This window comes from Lissotriton vulgaris, unplaced genomic scaffold, assembly GCF_964263255.1.
Source record: "Lissotriton vulgaris unplaced genomic scaffold, aLisVul1.2 SCAFFOLD_2725, whole genome shotgun sequence".
In the NCBI taxonomy this organism is placed as follows: Eukaryota; Metazoa; Chordata; class Amphibia; order Caudata; family Salamandridae; genus Lissotriton; species Lissotriton vulgaris.
Genome location: NW_028255826.1, coordinates 263,891 through 286,273, shown reverse-complemented (window position 1 = coordinate 286,273; position 22,383 = coordinate 263,891). Strand labels below are relative to the sequence as shown.

At 47.5% G+C, this 22,383-nt stretch overlaps 1 protein-coding gene across 2 annotated transcripts in view; it reads left to right on the top strand.

Annotated features, from left to right (window-relative positions):
- The first annotated feature begins 7,661 nt into the window (after window positions 1-7,661).
- The window catches only part of LOC147658882 (semaphorin-3A-like), a 166,204-nt gene continuing 151,482 nt past the window's right edge, over window positions 7,662-22,383 (top strand). For both annotated transcript variants that reach the window (XM_086952064.1, XM_086952063.1), the window contains exon 1: window positions 7,662-8,827. In XM_086952064.1, coding sequence (XP_086808190.1) covers window positions 8,722-8,827 — 106 coding nt within the window. In that variant the 5' untranslated portion in view covers window positions 7,662-8,721. The remainder of the gene's footprint in view (window positions 8,828-22,383) is intronic.

The window sequence follows — 22,383 nt, the reverse complement described above, 5'->3', positions numbered from 1 at the left end:
AATTGGCATGACGTGTACATAAATCACAGTATTGGATATGCAATGTTTTCCACAGTTCTCGTAGTCCCACAGTCGGATACCACCCTTTCGCACCCATCCCTTGTACATTTGATCATTCTCTAACAGTCTGCTTCGCTTAGTGTATTTAAGCGCTTGCATCCAAATCGGAGTCTTCAGGAGGCGGTGGCTCACATATATTTCCCCGATAGGAGTTCCAGCCCCCCCCAAACCTTTTCCCACTTTTTCGGACAGCCCCATGAATAAAAACTGACCTTTCCGCTACCATTGCCAGGTCCATATCTTTGCACCACTGGGCAAGAGTAGGGTCAATCCTAGACCCCCAACGTTGGGCAATATTCCGCTTCACTATTGTTATGCCAAGAGTCACCCATCCCTGGATCTTGCCGTTGGCTCCCATATATTAAGCAGGCAGCACAGCGGCTCTGGCAATATAGTAATTCCCGTGATCTGGGTGAGCGTCCTCATCACTGCCATCCAGTATCTCACTATCCTGGGGCAGCTCAAGATGGTATCAAAGAATGTCCCTGGCTCTCCGCACTCCCTGAGGCAGTTTGGCGTGTCCGTCCGTCCAATTCTATGTAGGTGTGGAGAATTTTGAGTTGAACAAGCTGTAGCCTTGATGGAATAGCCACCTCTCTGGGAGAAGCTAGCGCCTCCCTCCAGTCTGCCTCGTCAATGTCTCCCACCTCCCTCTCCCATGTGGCCTTAACTGTCTCTGTGGGGTCAGGTCTATTATTAATTATTTTTTTATACGTCATCGAGATAGCCTTGTTATATCCTGCTCTTCCTCTCTCTTTGTCCTTTCTTAGTGTTAGTGTCTGCTTGTCTATGTGATGTCTCTGTGATGTCATCCAGGATTCTACCTGTTGCTGTTCAAGGGATTTATCAGTTACCTGGAGACTGAGCAGGAAGTTATCTGCTCCCGGTGGGGTTTCTTACCATATTACATTCCTACCTGAATGCTGTACCTTCTATCTAATCTCAAGAATAAATATACTACATGTACATTACAACAAGGACCCTTCATCTTTATTTTACTGAATTCAACACTGGCGACGAGGTAAAAAAGGACCCATTTAAAAGAAAAGGAACTTCAGTGAATTTAAAGAGATCATCATTGCAACCAAAGACAAGAAGAAAAACGTTTAAAATTACTTTCCTGCATCTGGGTGCCCCACCGGTGTCTGGTTCCAACGGACAGCCTCAACCCAGAGCATTGGAATAACCTTTGCTGAAGTAATACTACTACTAAATCATCTGGCACTAGAGCAAACTTAAAGGACTCCCTGTTTTCATCTAGTGAATCTGCGTTTTACGTGAGTACCGTTGCTGCTGCTGTCTGTCCTAGGTGTGCCTGTGCTACTTCTGCAACCTCCTGTTTAAATGAAAGTGTGCTTGTGCTATTTCTGGAATCTGCTGTTTAAAAGATTGTCAGCTCACTTTGTGACTTCAGTTTATTGCCTGCGCAACTTGTGCCAACCTGCTGTTTAAAGGTCTCCTGTTTACAAAAGCGCTACTAACTGGGACCGTTACAACCTGCACTTAAAATTAAAGTCTGCCTGCATCAATCTGTGTGAACTCCGTGTTTTGGTACCTTGGAGGTTGTGCACTGGCAGTTTGAGTGAAGAGACGGCTATTCTACTTTATTATTTGGCTTGCCGTGTGGCCTACGCTGAGACCTGATGCCTATTTCTGCCAACCACGTCCTGAGAATACTCTGCAAACTGTGCTGGAATTCACATGCCACCGCTTGGCTCTACACCATTTGGGAGTCTGTCTACATGCCTGACTTCGAGAATTGGAACTTGATCTGCACACCATTAATTTCTGACATTACACTACGTTTGGATCTGTAACCCGGGTGAGAGATCGCTCACCGGTGTTTGCTGTTTCATGATTTATTTATTTATTTATTTCCCTTGAAAAAAAAATTGTGTTCTCCAACAAGGTACTGTTTGATTTTCTTTACATTTTCCCATGGACATTTCTACAGAGCTGTTTGTGTCTCCCTTCATTCAAATGACAACGGTGACTACTTTTATTATTTTGATTTGTTATGTTTAAGATGTTGTGAACAATTTTGCATATTTCCTAATTTATGCAATGTGTAGTTTGCGCTGTAATTTACCCTTGAGTGCATTTCTTCTAAGTACTGTGGTGTGCTAAATATCTATTTATGTGCTCAATGCTTAGAATTCTGTTTCTAGGTTATATATGTATGCTGTTACATGTTCTTTTCTGTGTGGATTTGCAAGTGATACATTTTGAAATAATGTATTCTATTATTGCCTACTTTACTGGAGCCACGTTTGTGCTCAACCTTTGTTGAGGTGCTCATTTGCTTTCATTTTGGTGATGATTTGTAGGCGTTATGCTTATTGATGTCATTTATGTGCTCAACTATGTTGAGTTGCTCCAGTTTGTTTTCATTCTTAGTGATGATGAGATAGAGTGATGCTCAATTTTGATGTTTATTTCTGTTATGAACCACTTTATAGTGCTCTATTGTTAGAGGTGTTCATGCGCTTGCTATTAGAAGCCAAAGGGGCTCAATTTTATTGTCATTTCAGATGAACCACTTATAGTGCTCTACGGTTAGAGGAGTTCATCTATTTACTGTCAGGAGCCGCAGGGCTCAGTTTTATTGGTGATTTTCTGTTACTTACCGTGAGGAGCTGCATGGGCTCAGTTTTATTCTATTGATAGAGAAGTTGTGCATTTTCTGTGAAGAGCCGTTTTGTCATGAACCACTTTTACTGTGCTCTATGTTTAGAGGAGTTCATGTGTTTACTTTGAGGAGTTGGGCTCATTTTTATTGTGCTTTATTTTAGAGGAATAGAAAATATTCGAATTTGAGGAGTTGATATTTCATTTTCTATCCACGGTACTGAGCCATACTGTACCTTTGCTCATTTGTATTGAGATGTTCAGTTTTCATTTCATTTAAGCTTACATTCTTTTGTTAGCTTACGGTGCTTGTACAACCTTTGTACCTGCGCCCCTTTGATACTCTTATTTCCATCATGTTGAAGAGGGTGTTTATTTCTTGTGCATTTATGTTCTTTCTTTCTCCTGCCTTTCTGCTTCTGCCTTCTTCTGTTTCATCGTATTCATTTTTTTTCAATTAAAGGAGGGAGGTGTGTTATATCCTGCTCTTCCTCTCTCTTTGTCCTTTCTTAGTGTTAGTGTCTGCTTGTCTATGTGATGTCTCTGTGATGTCATCCAGGATTCTACCTGTTGCTGTTCAAGGGATTTATCAGTTACCTGGAGACTGAGCAGGAAGTTATCTGCTCCCGGTGGGGTTTCTTACCATATTACATTCCTACCTGAATGCTGTACCTTCTATCTAATCTCAAGAATAAATATACTACATGTACATTACAACAAGGACCCTTCATCTTTATTTTACTGAATTCAACAAGCCTTTTTTTGAAGATGGTCCGTTAGGAGTCTGTCCTCTACCTCTGTCATTCTTACACCTCTTCCCCGTTGTATCTGAACTACGCTGCCCCTTCCCCCAGCAGGCAGGTAGTGAAGTAGAAAAACCAGGGGCCCCATATATAATAAAACAGAGGCATGCTAGACAATAAATAGTTTTTAAAAAACACAGAGCTTAACTCTGAAAAGTCTAAGCAATCAAAACTATCTCCCACGTAGATGGCTGGAATCCAAGGGAAGCTGCCTGAGGGAAATTGCTGCTGCTTCCCTATAAACTAAGACATTGTTTGGAAAAAGAACAGCCAGTTTTTCTGGAGTTGGGCATTCAGGAAAATAGGTACAATATCATTGGCGATATTGAAATTGACATACCGATCTAGCACCTAGAAGCAGTTCTGTTCATGTGTGCGCGGTATGCATACAGCGCCATTCCTGCAGGGTAGACAGCAGGCAAGAGTCACCAGCTCACCTGGGTACTTTTAGAGGTCCTGACAAAATGAACAGGTTTGAACTCAATCTTCGGAGCGTGGCGATATACAATTAACGGAGTGAGACCACATTGGATATAAGGGAAACGAGGTAGACATGACGTGCTTGGAAAAAGGGAAAAAATACTACCCGCTGTCTTTGCCACAAGATCATCCCGGAGCTGCAGGCGTAAAAATAATAACATTTGTATTTTGTTACACAGTTTAAAATCGGTGGTCGTTGCATTAACAAACGAATTACGCCATTTTAAAATCACTTTTGAATACCAGTAAAGCAAAAATGCGCGCTGAAAGGCTTAAGCGGTAAAAAAAAAACATTGCTTCAATCAAACAAGTAGATGTGTTACAAGGAAACTTGAATAGCACATTAACCGTATAGGCGTATCATAGCAGCATACACCAGTGAGGAGTGAGTGGAGAAAAACTTAAAATTGGAAAGGCTGGGTAGATGTTAGTGGTTTATTGTTAACTAACAATAAACCACTAACATCTACCCAGCCTATCCAATTTTAAGTTTTTCTCCACTCACTCCTCACTTATTTTCACACTGCTTTTTCAGTAGCCACATCAACATTGAAAATTTCTGATAACCTCCCTCTATTGACACATTTCATTCACATTTACAAACGGTCATGGTAACATCTGGCCGGCCGGTTTATTTTGTTATGCCTCCTGGGCAAGGAGTATCCAAATGATGTAAAAGAGGGCGGCACAGTGTGGCTTATGATGGGAATTTTTCCCTATGCCCTTGAGTCTTAACTCAATAATTATCACATTCAGTTTGCACTGTTTGTTCCCACTGTGTTATTTGCATGGTGTTGGGGTTGGTATCCACAGTTGAGTGACAGATTTGCTTTGACCTCTAGGTACTCTTTGTGTGATGAGTTATATAGTTTTGGGGAATGTAGCTAGTGTGGGTCATTAAACTCGCCCTTGGACCCTCTGATTAATTGGTTTGGTTTATGATAAAAAATAGCCCCCAGAATTAAAAGAAAAATAATGTGGCCTAGGGCCTGTAAAAAGCCACAACTATGAACACCATCTAGAAGTGAAGAAAGTAGTTAAAGATGGAGAGCAGCGAACCACAGAAATTGAACCAACCAGAAGCTGGAAAGGTCCCGGAAGGCGAGAGGAATTAGCAGAGAATAAGAAGAAAATGTGGATAAACAGGGAGACGTAAATAGAGCAAGCACAAAAACATCATATAACAAAAATGATTACATTGAGCAGTTGTGAGAAACACCACAATGAGGTGGAATGGAATGTTAAGATTTCATGAAGGAACGATCACATAGACAGGAGTTGGAATATATGTAAACAAGTCTAAAATGACATATACAACCGGAACCCTGAAAGAGAGGAACAGAATACTAGTATGTAAGAGAACACAGAACAAGAATATTGATATGACAGTGCAACAAGATAAACAGAGTAACAACTGAACAAGAACATTAAACATCTCTATGAACAACGTTTCTTTGTTTTAGTAACTCCCATGGCTTCTCTTTTATGTAAATGAATAAAGTCACGCAGCTTGTCTGGGTTTTCACATGGTATTGGAGCCTATTTGCATGTAGACTTCTTATACTTTTTCTTGGACTTACCCAAGGCTTCTACTACGCTGATGATCAGCTGCGGGAACAGGACCTTCCTTTGAACTTTGACCAGTCCCATTGTGGAGTCTTCTTGTATTTGGTGATGTAAAGTTTGGCCTTGCAGTCTTGTATAGCTCACCATGAAAAGCCAGATCACTACGGTCTCCTCCGCCTACTTCCTCACACTTCACATGCTCCGAGATATCTTCAAATGGCTCCTGGTCAACGCCAGACAAAACGTCACTCAAGCCCTAGTCACCAGCCAGCTGGACTTCGGCAAGTCACTCTACGTAGGAATCTCACTCTAAGTAGGAATCACCACGTATACCCACAAGAGACTGCAGACTTTACCGAATTCAGTGACAAGACTCATCCTCGACCTCCCTAGATGGACCCATATCATTCCTCACCCCAACAAGCTCCACTGGCTCCGCATCCAGAAGAGATGACAACTAAAGATGCTGGTCCACGCCTACAAGGTCTTCCACAATCGGGGACCAGCCTACATCAACCGCTGCATGAACTTCTACAACCCTCCAGACTCCTGTGCACAATCCCACAACTGCCGAAGCAAGAGTGGAGGGCGCTCGTCCTACCTCACCACAAAGTCCTTGTTCACCTTCGAACCTCATCCTCTGTTGGAATTCAGGAAAGGACGCCAGACCGGGCTGTTCAACGGACCCTCCCTCTGCTGTAGGGTTCACAGCGCCTAGATACCCGCACATGTGATGAGCTGTGCTTTATAAGTTATGTTTCATTCATTCATTCATCCACTGTGAGTGGCCAGCTGTGCTGTCTGTCACCTCTGACCCCTACTCTAGACCAATCACAAGCTGCAAGGGAACAGTCCCGCAAATCAGGCCCCTGGCAGACACCCCCCCTCAGAAGAACACGTGTATATGGAGAGGTGTCTCTCACTGAGACAAATGAGTGCACTCTGGGGGCGGTGACCCCCCCACCCCAGAGACCACTTGTCTATGGAGAGGTGTCTCTCTGACTGAGATGAATGAGAGCACTCTGGGGGGCGGTGACCCCCCCCCCCACCCCCACCCCAGAGACCACTTGTATATGGAGAGGTGTCTCTCACTGACAGGAATGAGTGCACTCTGGGGAGCGGTGACCCCCCCCCCCCCCGAAGAGACCACTTGTATATGGAGAGGTGTCTCTCACTGACAGGAATGAGTGCACTCTGGGGAGCGGTGACCCCCCCCCCTCCCCCCCCCCCCGAAGAGACCACTTGTATATGGAGAGGTGTCTCTCACTGAGAGGAATGAGTGCACTCTGGAGAGCGGTGACCCCCCCCCCCCCCCCCCCCACCCCAGAGACCACTTGTCTATGGAGAGATGTCTCTGACTGAGACGAATGAGAGCACTCTGGGGGGCGGTGACCCCCCCCCCCCCCCCCCACCCCCACCCCAGAGACCACTTGTATATGGAGAGGTGTCTCTCACTGACAGGAATGAGTGCACTCTGGGGAGCGGTGACCCCCCCCCCCCCAGGAGACCACCTGTATATGGAGAGGTGTCTCTCACTGAGAGGGATGACTGCACTCTGGGGAGCGGTGCTCCTATAAACGTCCTGAGCTTTGCTTGGGCAGTGGGGGGTTTGTATGGCTTGAGGCCCCTCTCCAACGCCACCAGCACTCCCCCCCCCCCCCGCCCCCCACATCCGCAGGGACAGTCATAGAGCAAAGCTTCCCACTTAGAAGGAAGCTGCTGTCTCTGGGTGGAGATCACAGCTGCACTTCACACGCACCGCTGCTCTTGGGCAGCGCCCAATGGGGTGCAGGGGCAGGGCGGCTGCCAGCCGTGGGAGGAAGAGACAGCCCTGATAAGGCCCGAGTGGAGCCCGCAGGGGGATAAGGGGCTGTCGGGCGAGGAGCAGCTCCCTGGAGACGGAAGGGGGCTTTGTGGTGGGAGGGGCCCCAGGAGCCCAGATCTGCGCCAGAGGCCAGCCCTACAGCAGGCTCCGCATCTGTACACTACATCTGCCCAGACCTATGGATTCTGCACCAGCGCATCTGCCCATAGCTGTCCGGATCTGCTCCTGTATGTCCTGGACGCTCCTGGTTCTAGACCTGCACCTGTGTTTCCTGGACTCTCCTGGTTCTAGATCTGCACCCGTGTTTCCTGGACTCTCCTGGTTCTAGAATGTTCGGGCTTCTGTGGTTCTAGATCCGCACGAGCCTCTGCTGGACTCACCTGGCTGTGCTCAGATTTGCACCGGACTCTGCTGAACTCTCCAGTCTGTGCTCAGATCTGGACTGGACTCTCCCGGGTTCTCCAGAGGTAGGAGGTCCGGATCTGCACTAGCCTCTGGCGGACTCCCCTGGCGATCCTCACATCTGCACCAGACTCTAGTGGCCCTCCTGCCTCTGACCAAACCTACACACTTGATGCTGGATTCTCCTATCTGTGCCCAGATCTGCACCCGTGTCTGCTGGGCTCTGTTCCCGTGACCAGATCTGCACCGGGTGGTTTTCTCTGTATCCAGATCTGCACCAGTATTTATTGGAGGTTACTACCCGTGTACAGATCTGCACCCAGGTGGTTTGCTCTGAATCCAGATCTTCTCCAGTATTTATTGGAGGTTACTGCCAGTGTCCAGATCTGCACCAGAATTTTCTGGAGTCTCCTTCGTGTACTAAGATCTGCACCAAAGTCTGCTAGTAATCCTCTCTGTGTAGAAATCTGCACCAGTGCCTGCTAGATTCGAAAGCACCTGCGTAGATCTGCACCAGACTCAGCTGTACTCCGGTGTCTGGATTCTGATCTGCACCCGACTCTTCTGTATTCTGGCGTCTGTCCTCAGATTTGCACCGGACTCTTCTGTACTCCGGTGTTTGTACCCAGATTTGCACCACACTCTGCTACTCCGGTGTCTGGACCTGGATTTGCACCTGACTCTACTGTACCTTGATTTGCACCAGACTCGTTTGCACCCAGATTTGCACCAGACTCTGCTGTAGTACGGCGTTTGTACCCAGATTTGCACCAGACTCGTCTGTGCCCAGATTTGCACCAGACTCGTCTGTGCCCAGATTTGCACCAGACTCTGCGGTGTAGCCTCGGGTCTGCCCTGCACCTTGGACTGACCCATACCCCATCTGTTTTACACCCGTGCGGGCTCGTGCCGCATCCAGGGGAGTTTGCACCTTTCTGGAGAGTTTCGGATCCGACCATGGCCAGCGCTGGTGCCTGGGGGGTGCTGCTTCTCTGCACCCTGGGGTGCGGCGGGGGTCTGTGCAGGAGGAGTGAGGTACCCCGACTGCAGCTCGGCTTCTCAGGTAAGACAGACGGGCGGACACTCCTAAAGCATCACTAATTGGGGTGAATATCACCGTGTGTCTGGTGCACGCTGCATGGTTAGTGCCGTGTGTGTCTGATGCACGCTGCATGGTTAGCGCCGTGTGTGCCTGATGCACGCTGCATGGTTAGCACCGTGTGTGTCTGATGCACGCTGCATGGTTAGCACCATGTGTGTCTGATGTTAGCACCGTGTGTGCCTGATGCACCCTGCATGGTTAGCGCCGTGTGTGTCTGATGCACGCTGCATGGTTAGCACTGTGTGTGTCTGATGCACGCTGCATGGTTAGCACCGTGTGTGCCTGATGCATGCTGCATGGTAAGCGCCGCCGTGTGTGTCTGATGCACACTGCATGGTTAGCGCCATGTGTGCCTGATGCACGCTGCATGGTTAGCGCCGTGTGTGTCTGATGCACGATGCATGGTTAGCGCCCTGTGTGTCTGATGCACGCTGCATGGTTAGTGCCGTGTGTGCCTGATGCACGCTGCATTGTTAGCGCCGTGTGTGTCTGATGCACGCTGCATGGTTAGTGCCGTGTGTGCCTGATGCACGCTGCATGGTTAGCACCCTGTGTGCCTGATGCACGCTGCATGGTTAGCGCCATGTGTGTCTGATGCACGCTGCATGGTTAGCGCCGTGTGTGCCTGATGCACGCTGCATGGTTAGCGCCCTGTGTGTCTGATGCATGCTGCATGGTTAGCGCCGTGTGTGCCTGATGCACGCTGCATTGTTAGCGCCGTGTATGTCTGATGCACGCTGCATGTTTAGCGCCGTGTGTGCCTGATGCACGCTGCATGGTTAGCACCGTGTGTGTCTGATGCACGCTGCATGGTTAGCACCCTGTGTGCCTGATGCATGCTGCATGGTTAGCGACGTGTGTGTCTGATGCCCGCTGCATGGTTAGCGCTGTGTGTGTCTGATGCACGCTGCATGGTTAGCGCCGTGTGTGTCTGATGCACGCTGCATGGTTAGCACCGTGTGTGTCTGATGTTAGCACCGTGTGTGTCTGATGCCCGCTGCATGGTTAGCGCCGTGTGTGCCTGATGCACGCTGCATGGTTAGTGCCGTGTGTGCCTGATGCACGCTGCATGGTTAGTGCCGTCTGTGTCTGATGCATGCTGCATGGTTAGCGCCATGTGTGTCTGATGCACGCTGCATGGTTAGCACCGTGTGTGCCTGATGCACGCTGCATGGTTAGCACCGTGTGTGTCTGATGTTAGCACCGTGTGTGCCTGATGCACGCTGCATGGTTAGCACCGTGTGTGTCTGATGTTAGCACCGTGTGTGTCTGATGCACGCTGCATGGTTAGCGCCGTGTGTACCTGATGCACGCTGCATGGTTAGCGCCGTGTTTGTCTGATGCACGCTGCATGGTTAGCACCGTGTGTGCGTGATGCACGCTGCATGGTTAGCACCGTGTGTGTCTGATGCACGCTGCATGGTTAGCACAGTGTGTGTCTGATGTTAGCACCGTGTGTGTCTGATGCACGCTGCATGGTTAGCACCGTGTGTGTCTGATGCACGCTGCATGGTTAGCGCCATGTGTGTTGATGCACGCTGCATGGTTAGCACTGTGTGTGTTTGATGCACGCTGCATGGTTAGCGCCGTGTGTGTCTGATGCACGCTGCATGGTTAGCGCCGTGTGTGTTTGATGCACGCTGCATGGTTAGCACCGTGTGTGTTTGATGCACGCTGCATGGTTAGCACCGTGTGTGTGATGCACGCTGCATGGTTAGCACCGTGTGTGTGATGCACGCTGCATGGTTAGCACCGTGTGTGTCTGATGTTAGCACCGTGTGTGTCTGATGCACGCTGCATGGTTAGCACCATGTGTGTTTGATGCACGCTGCATGGTTAGCGCCGTGTTTGTCTGATACATGCTGCATGGTTAGCACCGTGTGTGCCTGATGCACGCTGCATGGTTAGCACTGTGTGTGTCTGATGTTAGCACCGTGTGTGTCTGATGCACGCTGCATGGTTAGCACCGTGTGTGTTTGATGCACGCTGCATGGTTAGCACCGTGTGTGTGTGATGCACGCTGCATGGTTAGCACCGTGTGTGTGTGATGCACGCTGCATGGTTAGCACAGTGTGTGTCTGATGTTAGCACCGTGTGTGTCTGATGCACGCTGCATGGTTAGCGCCCTGTGTGTCTGATGCATGCTGCATGGTTAGCGCCGTGTGTGCCTGATGCACGCTGCATTGTTAGCGCCGTGTGTGTCTGATGCACGCTGCATGGTTAGCGCCGTGTGTGCCTGATGCACGCTGCATGGTTAGCACCGTGTGTGTCTGATGCACGCTGCATGGTTAGCACCCTGTGTGCCTGATGCATGCTGCATGGTTAGCGCCGTGTGTGTCTGATGCACGCTGCATGGTTAGCACCGTGTGTGTCTGATGTTAGCACCGTGTGTGTCTGATGCCCGCTGCATGGTTAGCGCCGTGTGTGCCTGATGCACGCTGCATGGTTAGCGCCGTGTGTGTCTGATGCACGCTGCATGGTTAGCACCGTGTGTGTCTGATGTTAGCACCGTGTGTGTCTGATGCCCGCTGCATGGTTAGCGCCGTGTGTGCCTGATGCACGCTGCATGGTTAGTGCCGTGTGTGCCTGATGCACGCTGCATGGTTAGTGCCGTCTGTGTCTGATGCACGCTGCATGGTTAGCGCCGTGTGTGTCTGATGCACGCTGCATGGTTAGCACCGTGTGTGCCTGATGCACGCTGCATGGTTAGCACCGTGTGTGTCTGATGTTAGCACTGTGTGTGCCTGATGCACGCTGCATGGTTAGCACCGTGTGTGTCTGATGTTAGCACCGTGTGTGTCTGATGCACGCTGCATGGTTAGCGCCGTGTGTACCTGATGCACGCTGCATGGTTAGCGCCGTGTTTGTCTGATGCACGCTGCATGGTTAGCACCGTGTGTGCGTGATGCACGCTGCATGGTTAGCACCGTGTGTGTCTGATGTTAGCACCGTGTGTGTCTGATGCACGCTGCATGGTTAGCGCCATGTGTGTTTGATGCACGCTGCATGGTTAGCACTGTGTGTGTTTGATGCACGCTGCATGGTTAGCGCCGTGTGTGTCTGATGCACGCTGCATGGTTAGCGCCGTGTGTGTTTGATGCACGCTGCATGGTTAGCACCGTGTGTGTTTGATGCACGCTGCATGGTTAGCACCGTGTGTGTGTGATGCACGCTGCATGGTTAGCACCGTGTGTGTGATGCACGCTGCATGGTTAGCACCGTGTGTGTCTGATGTTAGCACCGTGTGTGTCTGATGCACGCTGCATGGTTAGCACCGTGTGTGTCTGATGCACGCTGCATGGTTAGCACCGTGTTTGTCTGATGCACGCTGCATGGTTAGCACCGTGTGTGCGTGATGCACGCTGCATGGTTAGCACCGTGTGTGTCTGATGCACGCTGCATGGTTAGCACAGTGTGTGTCTGATGTTAGCACCGTGTGTGTCTGATGCACGCTGCATGGTTAGCACCATGTGTGTGTGATGCACGCTGCATGGTTAGCACCGTGTGTGTCTGATGTTAGCACCGTGTGTGTTTGATGCACGCTGCATGGTTAGCACCGTGTGTGTTTGATGCACGCTGCATGGTTAGCACCGTGTGTGTGTGATGCACGCTGCATGGTTAGCACCGTGTGTGTTTGATGCACGCTGCATGGTTAGCACCGTGTGTGTGTGATGCACGCTGCATGGTTAGCACCGTGTGTGTGATGCACGCTGCATGGTTAGCACCGTGTGTGTCTGATGTTAGCACCGTGTGTGTCTGATGCACGCTGCATGGTTAGCACCATGTGTGTTTAATGCACGCTGCATGGTTAGCGCCGTGTTTGTCTGATACACGCTGCATGGTTAGCACCGTGTGTGCCTGATGCACGCTGCATGGTTAGCACCATGTGTGTGTGATGCACGCTGCATGGTTAGCACCGTGTGTGTCTGATGTTAGCACCGTGTGTGTTTGATGCACGCTGCATGGTTAGCACCGTGTGTGTTTGATGCACGCTGCATGGTTAGCACCGTGTGTGTGTGATGCACGCTGCATGGTTAGCACCGTGTGTGTTTGATGCACGCTGCATGGTTAGCACCGTGTGTGTGTGATGCACGCTGCATGGTTAGCACCGTGTGTGTGTGATGCACGCTGCATGGTTAGCACGGATGTTGCCCCCGTCTCTGCCCCTCTACAGCCGGTCTCGGGGCTCAAGTTGAAAGCAGGGAGTAGGCAGGGGTGCAAGGGGCGCGTTTGCTCTCTGAAGCCCCCCCACACTAATCCCCAAACCACCCCCGCGCCTCCACCGAATACTGCAGGGGGTGTAGGGGCTAGATGTGGGGCATGGGGTCAACCCTGTGCTGTCAGTAGCGGGCAAATGCGTGTGACGTCACTTCCGCTACCATTGTCCGTGTACTAGATATAGATGAAAACGTCATTCCTGCTTAAAGTATCCATACACCTGGAAGAGGTGTGGCGCAGCGGCCAGAGCGTCTGACTCCGGAGCGTGGGTTCCCGGTCCGATCCCAGCGCCGGCGGCAGTTCAGCCCAGCACCATGTGACTCTGGGCAATAGCTCGCTAGGCCCCCAGCGCATTGACACCTTTGGCTAATTGTTTGAGCTTTACAAATACTTGACATTTACATACATTCATCTTAAGTAAAACTGCACATGGGGGGTGATCATAGACAATATTCAGATGGTATAATTATTATGAATTTACACTTACTGATGTATGATTTTTTAGCACCTGGAAGCCACACTATTTATAATATGTGCCCTTGTAAAGCGCACATTCACCCAGAAAGGCATCTTGGCGCTGACTAGCAGATGTTAATGTTACCCAACTCAATGGCACTTATTTCATCGACCTCAGAAGGATGAAAGGCAGAGCGGACCAACCGAGATGTGAACCTGGGGCCATCAGGTCAAACACAGGCCCCTGCAGTGGGTGCATTAGTCCACTGAGCCACCAGACCCGGCTACTCAGACCTCCTAGCATATAACATCAAATATCCTTGTATATTATTTTGACAAAATTATCCCAAGGTCATTCGGTCATTCTTCCTTGCACACTGTCACAGTAGCATGATTATTGTGAAAATACAGAAAAGGAAACTCCATCTGCTGGAGGAGACTTGGGGTGGGGGTGGGGGGAGGGGTGCCTGGCATACATTCTGACGCACACAATCCAGGAACCTCCTGTAGCAAAGGGAAGACGTTCTTCTTTGGTTTCAATCACATGTTCCCTTCTGAACCAGTGTTGACTCGTGGAACTGCTCAGCTGTTACTTGCCCCATGCCTGACACGCCAGACTGGAAGGATACACCCTCAGGAAAGCCTTACGTGGTGTGAGAAGCTGCCCTGAGGGTGTGAGGGGGCGAAAGTTCCGGTCCACAAGCCTTGGCTGTGGCTCTTTACGCACATTCACCCTTCTTGGATCTGCGTTCATGGTAAGGAAGATGGAAGGTAAATAACGGAAGAGGATGTGGTCTAATGACTCGGGTGGTCGACCTTGGAGCTGGGGCACCGGGTTCGAGTCTTGGCAGGGACGCTCAACGTCCTGTGATTCTGGGCAAATACCTTAAAGTCCCCACTGTGCCCAGCAAAAAGCAAAAAAATATGACTGTGTCTGTCTGTAACACAACTGGTGCACCTGTAAAGCACTCTGATACCTTCAGGTCTAATTCTCGCTATATAAAACTCCTCCCAAAGATATAAATAAATACATTATTTAAATCCCACAGAAGAAAATGTTCGCTGTGGTATTCCGCTTGCAGTTGCCCTACCTATCCAGGTGCTGCCCCATCCACCTGGGCGGGACTGCCCACGTTTTCCTGGACCTTAAAGTAGTCCGGGCTTAATTTGTAAAATAATAAATGCCAGGGCCAAAAGTTTTTCCTCAGAAGCTCACATCTGGCACTGACAGCTGTCGGATTTACTGAGTACTAAGGCTGTATAATCCGGGTCCCACCTCAGGCTTATTCTTCCACCACCTTACGCCAGCTGTCTCTTTATCTCACTCTTGCAGGTTCAGTCTATTTAGGCCTCGCCTAGGCAGCGCATGCGCCCTGTCTCTTTGAGACATGCTGTATCTAGAATATGTAAATAACAAAAGAGAATTGCCAATACTGATCAACAAACAATTCATATATTTTTAAGTACAGTACTTGAAACAACATTCAAGACCAATAGCTAATTAATAACTTTTATTATTCTTTAGGATTTTATCAACACAAGAACTCATATATTTAACAAATGCATATTCCAAGAAACACACATAGAAACCATATTCAGCAGGGGGTCGACTTTTAGGAGTCATTCAGCATGTCACACATATCACAAGCATACACAATGCAACCATTCAAGGGAGGGGAAGGGTACAATTGCTTAAAGCGATACAAAATGTTCAAAAAGTTTTTCAATATATACAAGATGGCACAAAACGAAAAGGGAAAGGGATTGAGAAAAGAAGCCAAGGTCTGCGAGGCACTTAACCTATGGTCACTTAATAATTAATCTAGCACACAGTACATTCCTGTGGAAAAATTATATATTATTTAGAAAAGGTAATGTACGAAAAAATGGGGACAAGCAACAAAAAGATTCTTGACATCAGCGCTTGTCACTCTTGCAGACAACTGTGTGGCTATGGCCTACGCGTTTCGAATCCCGTTGGGTTGTGGGGATTCTCTTCAGGGCCTTAGGTTTTCTCTAGATGGAAAAGATGAAAAGAAAAGGAGACAAAAAAGAGTATAAAATTTCAACATAATCCGGTTTATTTTTATCAAGTGATCAACATTAGGCGCAACACTTAGTGACCACCTTTTCTCTGCACAGACTTACCAAAGGGCAACAAAATGCGAGGAGTTGTAGGGCCTCAACTTTATAAAGAGATGGAATATGGCAGAATCTGGAAGGGTAAAACATGGAGGGAGTCAGGGGATTGAAACCAAGATTGGAAAGCTATCAGTGGAACTGGGGGCTGCACGTTTACTTACTTTTCTTTCGTGAGAGAGATTTCACAAAGGGATGAACCCGGTCGCGAAGACGCGCGATGGAGACCTGTGTGAAGGTAATCGGGTAGTGCATCAGAACAAACTCCTCGAAATGAGTTCACAACAGGGTAGTAGTTACAAATATATGATCATTCTCACCTACAAATTGTCTTGCTAAAGGTTCGCCTAAGCCGAGAAGAGAAGACTCGCAGAGAAAGTCGAGCTTCAAATGAGACTCTTATATGGTAAAAAGTAAGGGCGACTTGTTCCTTTCGGTCCGTTTAGATTGTTAGGTAATCTAGAAGTAACCCAATAGTGAAAGCAATTTAGTAAACTGGCAAGCGACTACGTAGCAAACAGAAGCTGTTCATAAAGAGCGGCGTCTTACCGCGTGAATAGACAACACTCGTGAATCTGCGCCGAGTAGGTCGCTAGAATGTAGCCCTTACGGGCGCCTGAAACAAAAATAACGAGAAGCGCATGAGTTAGTTAAAAGGCGGTCTGCGGGGACAAATTACTGCAAAGATTCAAGGGCGCTTACCGGCGTGTTAAATGCCCATAGTCCGACGAAATTAGTTTGAAATGGTTAACTAAAAAGGGGACAGATAAATGAGGAAACATAAGCTAAACCATTCAAGGAAAAACGGGTCAATTACCGGCGGGGGTTACACGGAGAGGTACTTACAAAGAGTTCTCAGTCAATTCATAAAACTCGGCGGCGTCAAAGGTCAGCACTGGTCACTGGCTCATGCGTGGTAGCAAGCCATGGCTACACTGATCTCCCTTTATATATTTTCCTGGTGGGGCGATCCGCCCACAACTTTAACCAGGGTAGAAAGTAAACTAAGGACCGGAGTGGAAAAATCCAAGGTAACAGCCTAGCTGAAGGAACAGGGGCCCAGTAACCACAAATTATAGTTTAAAGATTTCGCTCAATTCATTGAGCCCCGATACTGCAGTATCAAACTTGACTATAAGAAGTGCTTCTCGTTTAGATAGTGCTAGATTGAGGTCTCCTCCACGGGGATTTTTTTCTATTTTGGAAATCACAGTCCACTTTAGGTCACTGACTCGGTGTTGCAGTCGTGTCCAATGTAGCACCAAAGGGGCATTCTCGACTTTATTTTTGATCCTTGATTTGTGCTGTGAGATCCGCTGCCGGACCTCTTGGTTAGTCTTGCCTATGTATAGTAACTGGCAGGGGCATGTAATGCCATAAACAACAAACTTACTCTTACAGTTGCTTACAGTGTCATGTTTCCAAGAAATTCCATTATGCTGAAAAATGATAATACCGTTATCATTAAGCAGGCCGATAAGGGCGGTGCTATTGTGGTGTGTAAGAGTAAGTTTGTTGTTTATGGCATTACATGCCCATGCCAGTGACCTAAAGTGGACTGTGATTTCCAATGAATTGAGCGAAATCTTTAAACTATAATTCGTGGTTACTGGGCCCCTGTTCCTTCAGCTAGGCTGTTACCTTGGATTTTTCCACTCCGGTCCTTAGTTTACTTTCTACCCTGGTTAAAGTTGTGGGCGGATCGCCCCACCAGGAAAATATATAAAGGGAGATCAGTGTAGCCATGGCTTGCTACCACGCATGAGCCAGTGACCAGTGCTGACCTTTGACGCCGCCGAGTTTTATGAATTGACTGAGAACTCTTTGTAAGTACCTCTCCGTGTAACCCCCGCCGGTAATTGACCCGTTTTTCCTTGAATGGTTTAGCTTATGTTTCCTCATTTATCTGTCCCCTTTTTAGTTAACCATTTCAAACTAATTTCGTCGGACTATGGGCATTTAACACGCCGGTAAGCGCCCTTGAATCTTTGCAGTAATTTGTCCCCGCAGACCGCCTTTTAACTAACTCATGCGCTTCTCGTTATTTTTGTTTCAGGCGCCCGTAAGGGCTACATTCTAGCGACCTACTCGGCGCAGATTCACGAGTGTTGTCTATTCACGCGGTAAGACGCCGCTCTTTATGAACAGCTTCTGTTTGCTACGTAGTCGCTTGCCAGTTTACTAAATTGCTTTCACTATTGGGTTACTTCTAGATTACCTAACAATCTAAACGGACCGAAAGGAACAAGTCGCCCTTACTTTTTACCATATAAGAGTCTCATTTGAAGCTCGACTTTCTCTGCGAGTCTTCTCTTCTCGGCTTAGGCGAACCTTTAGCAAGACAATTTGTAGGTGAGAATGATCATATATTTGTAACTACTACCCTGTTGTGAACTCATTTCGAGGAGTTTGTTCTGATGCACTACCCGATTACCTTCACACAGGTCTCCATCGCGCGTCTTCGCGACCGGGTTCATCCCTTTGTGAAATCTCTCTCACGAAAGAAAAGTAAGTAAACGTGCAGCCCCCAGTTCCACTGATAGCTTTCCAATCTTGGTTTCAATCCCCTGACTCCCTCCATGTTTTACCCTTCCAGATTCTGCCATATTCCATCTCTTTATAAAGTTGAGGCCCTACAACTCCTCGCATTTTGTTGCCCTTTGGTAAGTCTGTGCAGAGAAAAGGTGGTCACTAAGTGTTGCGCCTAATGTTGATCACTTGATAAAAATAAACCGGATTATGTTGAAATTTTATACTCTTTTTTGTCTCCTTTTCTTTTCATCTTTTCCATCTAGAGAAAACCTAAGGCCCTGAAGAGAATCCCCACAACCCAACGGGATTCGAAACGCGTAGGCCATAGCCACACAGTTGTCTGCAAGAGTGACAAGCGCTGATGTCAAGAATCTTTTTGTTGCTTGTCCCCATTTTTTCGTACATTACCTTTTCTAAATAATATATAATTTTTCCACAGGAATGTACTGTGTGCTAGATTAATTATTAAGTGACCATAGGTTAAGTGCCTCGCAGACCTTGGCTTCTTTTCTCAATCCCTTTCCCTTTTCGTTTTGTGCCATCTTGTATATATTGAAAAACTTTTTGAACATTTTGTATCGCTTTAAGCAATTGTACCCTTCCCCTCCCTTGAATGGTTGCATTGTGTATGCTTGTGATATGTGTGACATGCTGAATGACTCCTAAAAGTCGACCCCCTGCTGAATATGGTTTCTATGTGTGTTTCTTGGAATATGCATTTGTTAAATATATGAGTTCTTGTGTTGATAAAATCCTAAAGAATAATAAAAGTTATTAATTAGCTATTGGTCTTGAATGTTGTTTCAAGTACTGTACTTAAAAATATATGAATTGTTTGTTGATCAGTATTGGCAATTCTCTTTTGTTATTTACTTTCACGGCTCAGCCTTGCTGATTAGAGCCAACCCTTAGTTGTTTTTTGGTATCTAGAATATGGGCTACAGGCACCACCCATCTTTTTAATTGGTTCCTTTTACTGTCCTTCGAAAATGCCTGCTTGTGTTTGGTTAATATGCTTAGCAGTTTCTCCTTTTGTACTTTTGTAACCTCCCATGAGGACTGCCCCGGGTACATGTGCTCTTACTCGTCATGGTATTTATTACACTTTGTGAGGACTCTTTTTTGAAATTTTGCTTGCATTGGCTTGTGCTCCGCTGATTTTATTTTTCCTTGTTTTTTTTAAGGTGGTCCCCCACCATTTATGCTTGTTTTATTTAGTTTCTGCTCTTGTTTTGGAATTGTGGGCTTTTCTCTTCCAGTATGCGTTCACAAATTCACAAAGGGCGCTCAACCATTTTTCGCCATTGTTAAATTTGATTGGTTATGGTATGTTTGCCACGGCATATTTGATATTTTATTTGTTATGCCATATTTGATCAGGAAGTCTTTTGTAGGCACGGGGAGAGCCAACTCTGAGACTCTAAGCTGGTCCCGCAGTCCCAAAGTCGGCAGCACTGAATGTCACGGCGCCTCCTCTCAGACGAATATCTTGTTTATTTATTATTTGTTTCCTGCTCATGTCTTTAGTGCCCATTGCTGCTTGCAGTTCAATCTCCCCGTGCCATCACCCCACCACTAAGCATGGGCGGAAAATCCGTTACGCTCGCGGATTTTCGGTAAATTCGCAATCCGCGAGATTCGCGAATTTCCCGCAAAATCCGCAAATTCACACGCAGCGGATTTTTTTTCTTTGCGGTGTAAGTTCGCAATTGCGAACATGTAGGTGCGGCGGGCAGCAACAATCTCGCACTCGCGAAATTACAAAAATTGCAATTCCGCACAAGAAATCTACTAGCAAGCAGCATAGACCTTCTGAAAATGATTATTTTTATCAGAATAACTCCTCAGGTTGACATTTGCCTGCACTTTTTTAGATTTGAGGCCTTTTGATTTTCTTTGGATAACTTTTGGATTAGAAATCAACTTTCTCATATAAGCTTGGTGGGGCATTAAAGTTGCTGTAATGCTTCTCTGCAGAAAAACGAGTTTTGCAAAAGTGAAAACAGGTTCAAAAGTTCAAACTTATCATTAGTAACCGTTCCCTGTATTGCTTCCTGACAAGGGCCCCACCAAAGTTCAGTTGCTAGTTGCAACAATTGTATGACCCTGCTCTGACCCTCACAGCAGGCTCATAGAATAGCTACAAGTAGGCCACAAAGGCCCTGGAAAAAAAAATTGCACTGCAACAGAAAGCAAATTACAGATAAGGAAGCAGGTGCCAGACTGGAATTTTAAAACAGTGACACATTAATAAATCAACCCCAAATTAATTCATGTCACTTGAAGCAGGCAGGTGTGCTTGCTTTTTCCCCCCATAATCTACAGTGATGATGAACCAGAGGGTGGCATAAGGCATTGATGTACCAGAGGGTGGCATGGGTAAAACAGAGGGTGGCAGGGGTGAAACAGAGGGTGCTGGGAACCTGTGATGATGAACCAGACGTAGAAACAACATAATCGTGACCGTTGCGAGCCGACATGTAAGTTCGCAATTGCGAACTGGTACAAAACCCTCGCGAACTGGCAGAAATCCTTGCGAAATGGCAGAATTCCTTGCGAGCACAAAAAAAGCATTCAGCAGGTTCAAAAGTTCAAACTCATCATTAGTATCCATTCCCTGTAGTGCTTCCTGACAAGGGCCCCTCCAGAGTTCAGTTGCTAGTTGGAACAATTGTATGACCCTGCTCTGACCCTCACAGCAGGCTCATAGAATAGCTACAAGTAGGCCACAAAGGTCCTGGAAAAAAAAATTGCACTGCAACAGAAAGCAAATTACAGATAAGGATGCAGGTGCCAGACTGGAATTTTAAAACAGTGACACATTAATAAATCAACCCCAAATTAATTCATGTCAGTTGAAGCAGGCAGGTGTGCTTGCTTTTTCCCCCCATAATCTACAGTGATGATGAACCAGAGGGTGGCATAAGGCATTGATGTACCAGAGGGTGGCATGGGTAAAACAGAGGGTGGCAGAGGTGAAACAGAGGGTGCTGGGAACCTATGATGATGAACCAGACGTAGAAACAACATAATCGTGACCGTTGCGAGCCGACATGCAAGTTCGCGATTGCGAACTGTTACAAAACCCTCGCGAACTGTCAGAAATCCTTGCGAACTGGCAGAAATCCTTGCGAACACAAAAAAAAATCCGCAAATTCGCGAGAATTCGCGGATTTTGCGGATTGCGAGTTTGCAAATTCGCAAAATTCGCGAACGCCAGATTCGCAAAATTCGCCCATGCTTACCCACCACCCAACACCACCTACCTGTTGCTAGTTGTTATTATTTGTTTCCTGCTCGTGTCTTTGGTGACCCCTTTCGCCATCTGTGCTTCACTTGAATGTAATTAACTTTTCGACTCACCCCTTCCAGGTGGGCTCACTCCCTTGAGTACAAGTTGGCCAAATCTTGTTCCCTACTTGTGCCCTGGCAATAAGCGCTTGTGTTCTTGTGTCTTGATCTCTCTGTACGTGTGCGTGCATGGATGCATTTTGTCTGCGTGCCTGGTGTATGTACGGGGAGTGTATAGCTTTCTCAAGCTCCTGTTACTTTTAAGTGATACCGCACCTGAGTTCTTTCTGTGCCCGATGTATTGAGCAGGGCAGACTGCTGCAGTTTTATTTTTGCGATGCGGTCCTTTGTCCGCTGTCAAATAAAGGGGGATGAAGGGATGCAGCTCATGTTTACACTAGTTTAACTGTGAAACTGACTTGAGTGACGAAATTAAATCTGCTTTCAAAATTGTAACTCATGTTCTTAATTAGCGATTACGGCAGACATCTTGCATTCTGCAGAATAAGTTGCTTTTCACACAATGTCAGATTCCCCCGTCAGTCATTCGTTTTCTCATGTCTCGCTGATCGCATTTTAAGCAGCGATTAAAAGCAGTGATCCTGTAATGAGCTGGCCACCTAGCGAGGTGACATTTCTCTGTGTATTACTCCTGTGAAATGCATTCTGGGGCAGATTTACGACTTCTGGCGCACCTCTGCTAATCAGCGGGGATGCGCCAGAAGAGTTGCGACGCATCTGGCCACCCGTGCACCACCACTGATGCGCCGCATTTACAATGCAGCGCACCAAAGGCGCACGGATGAGCAGATGCGTGTCGCATCCCCCGGGGGTACAGCGGCGCATTGCTGGAGTTGCGTCGCAAGCGCAACGCAGCTCCA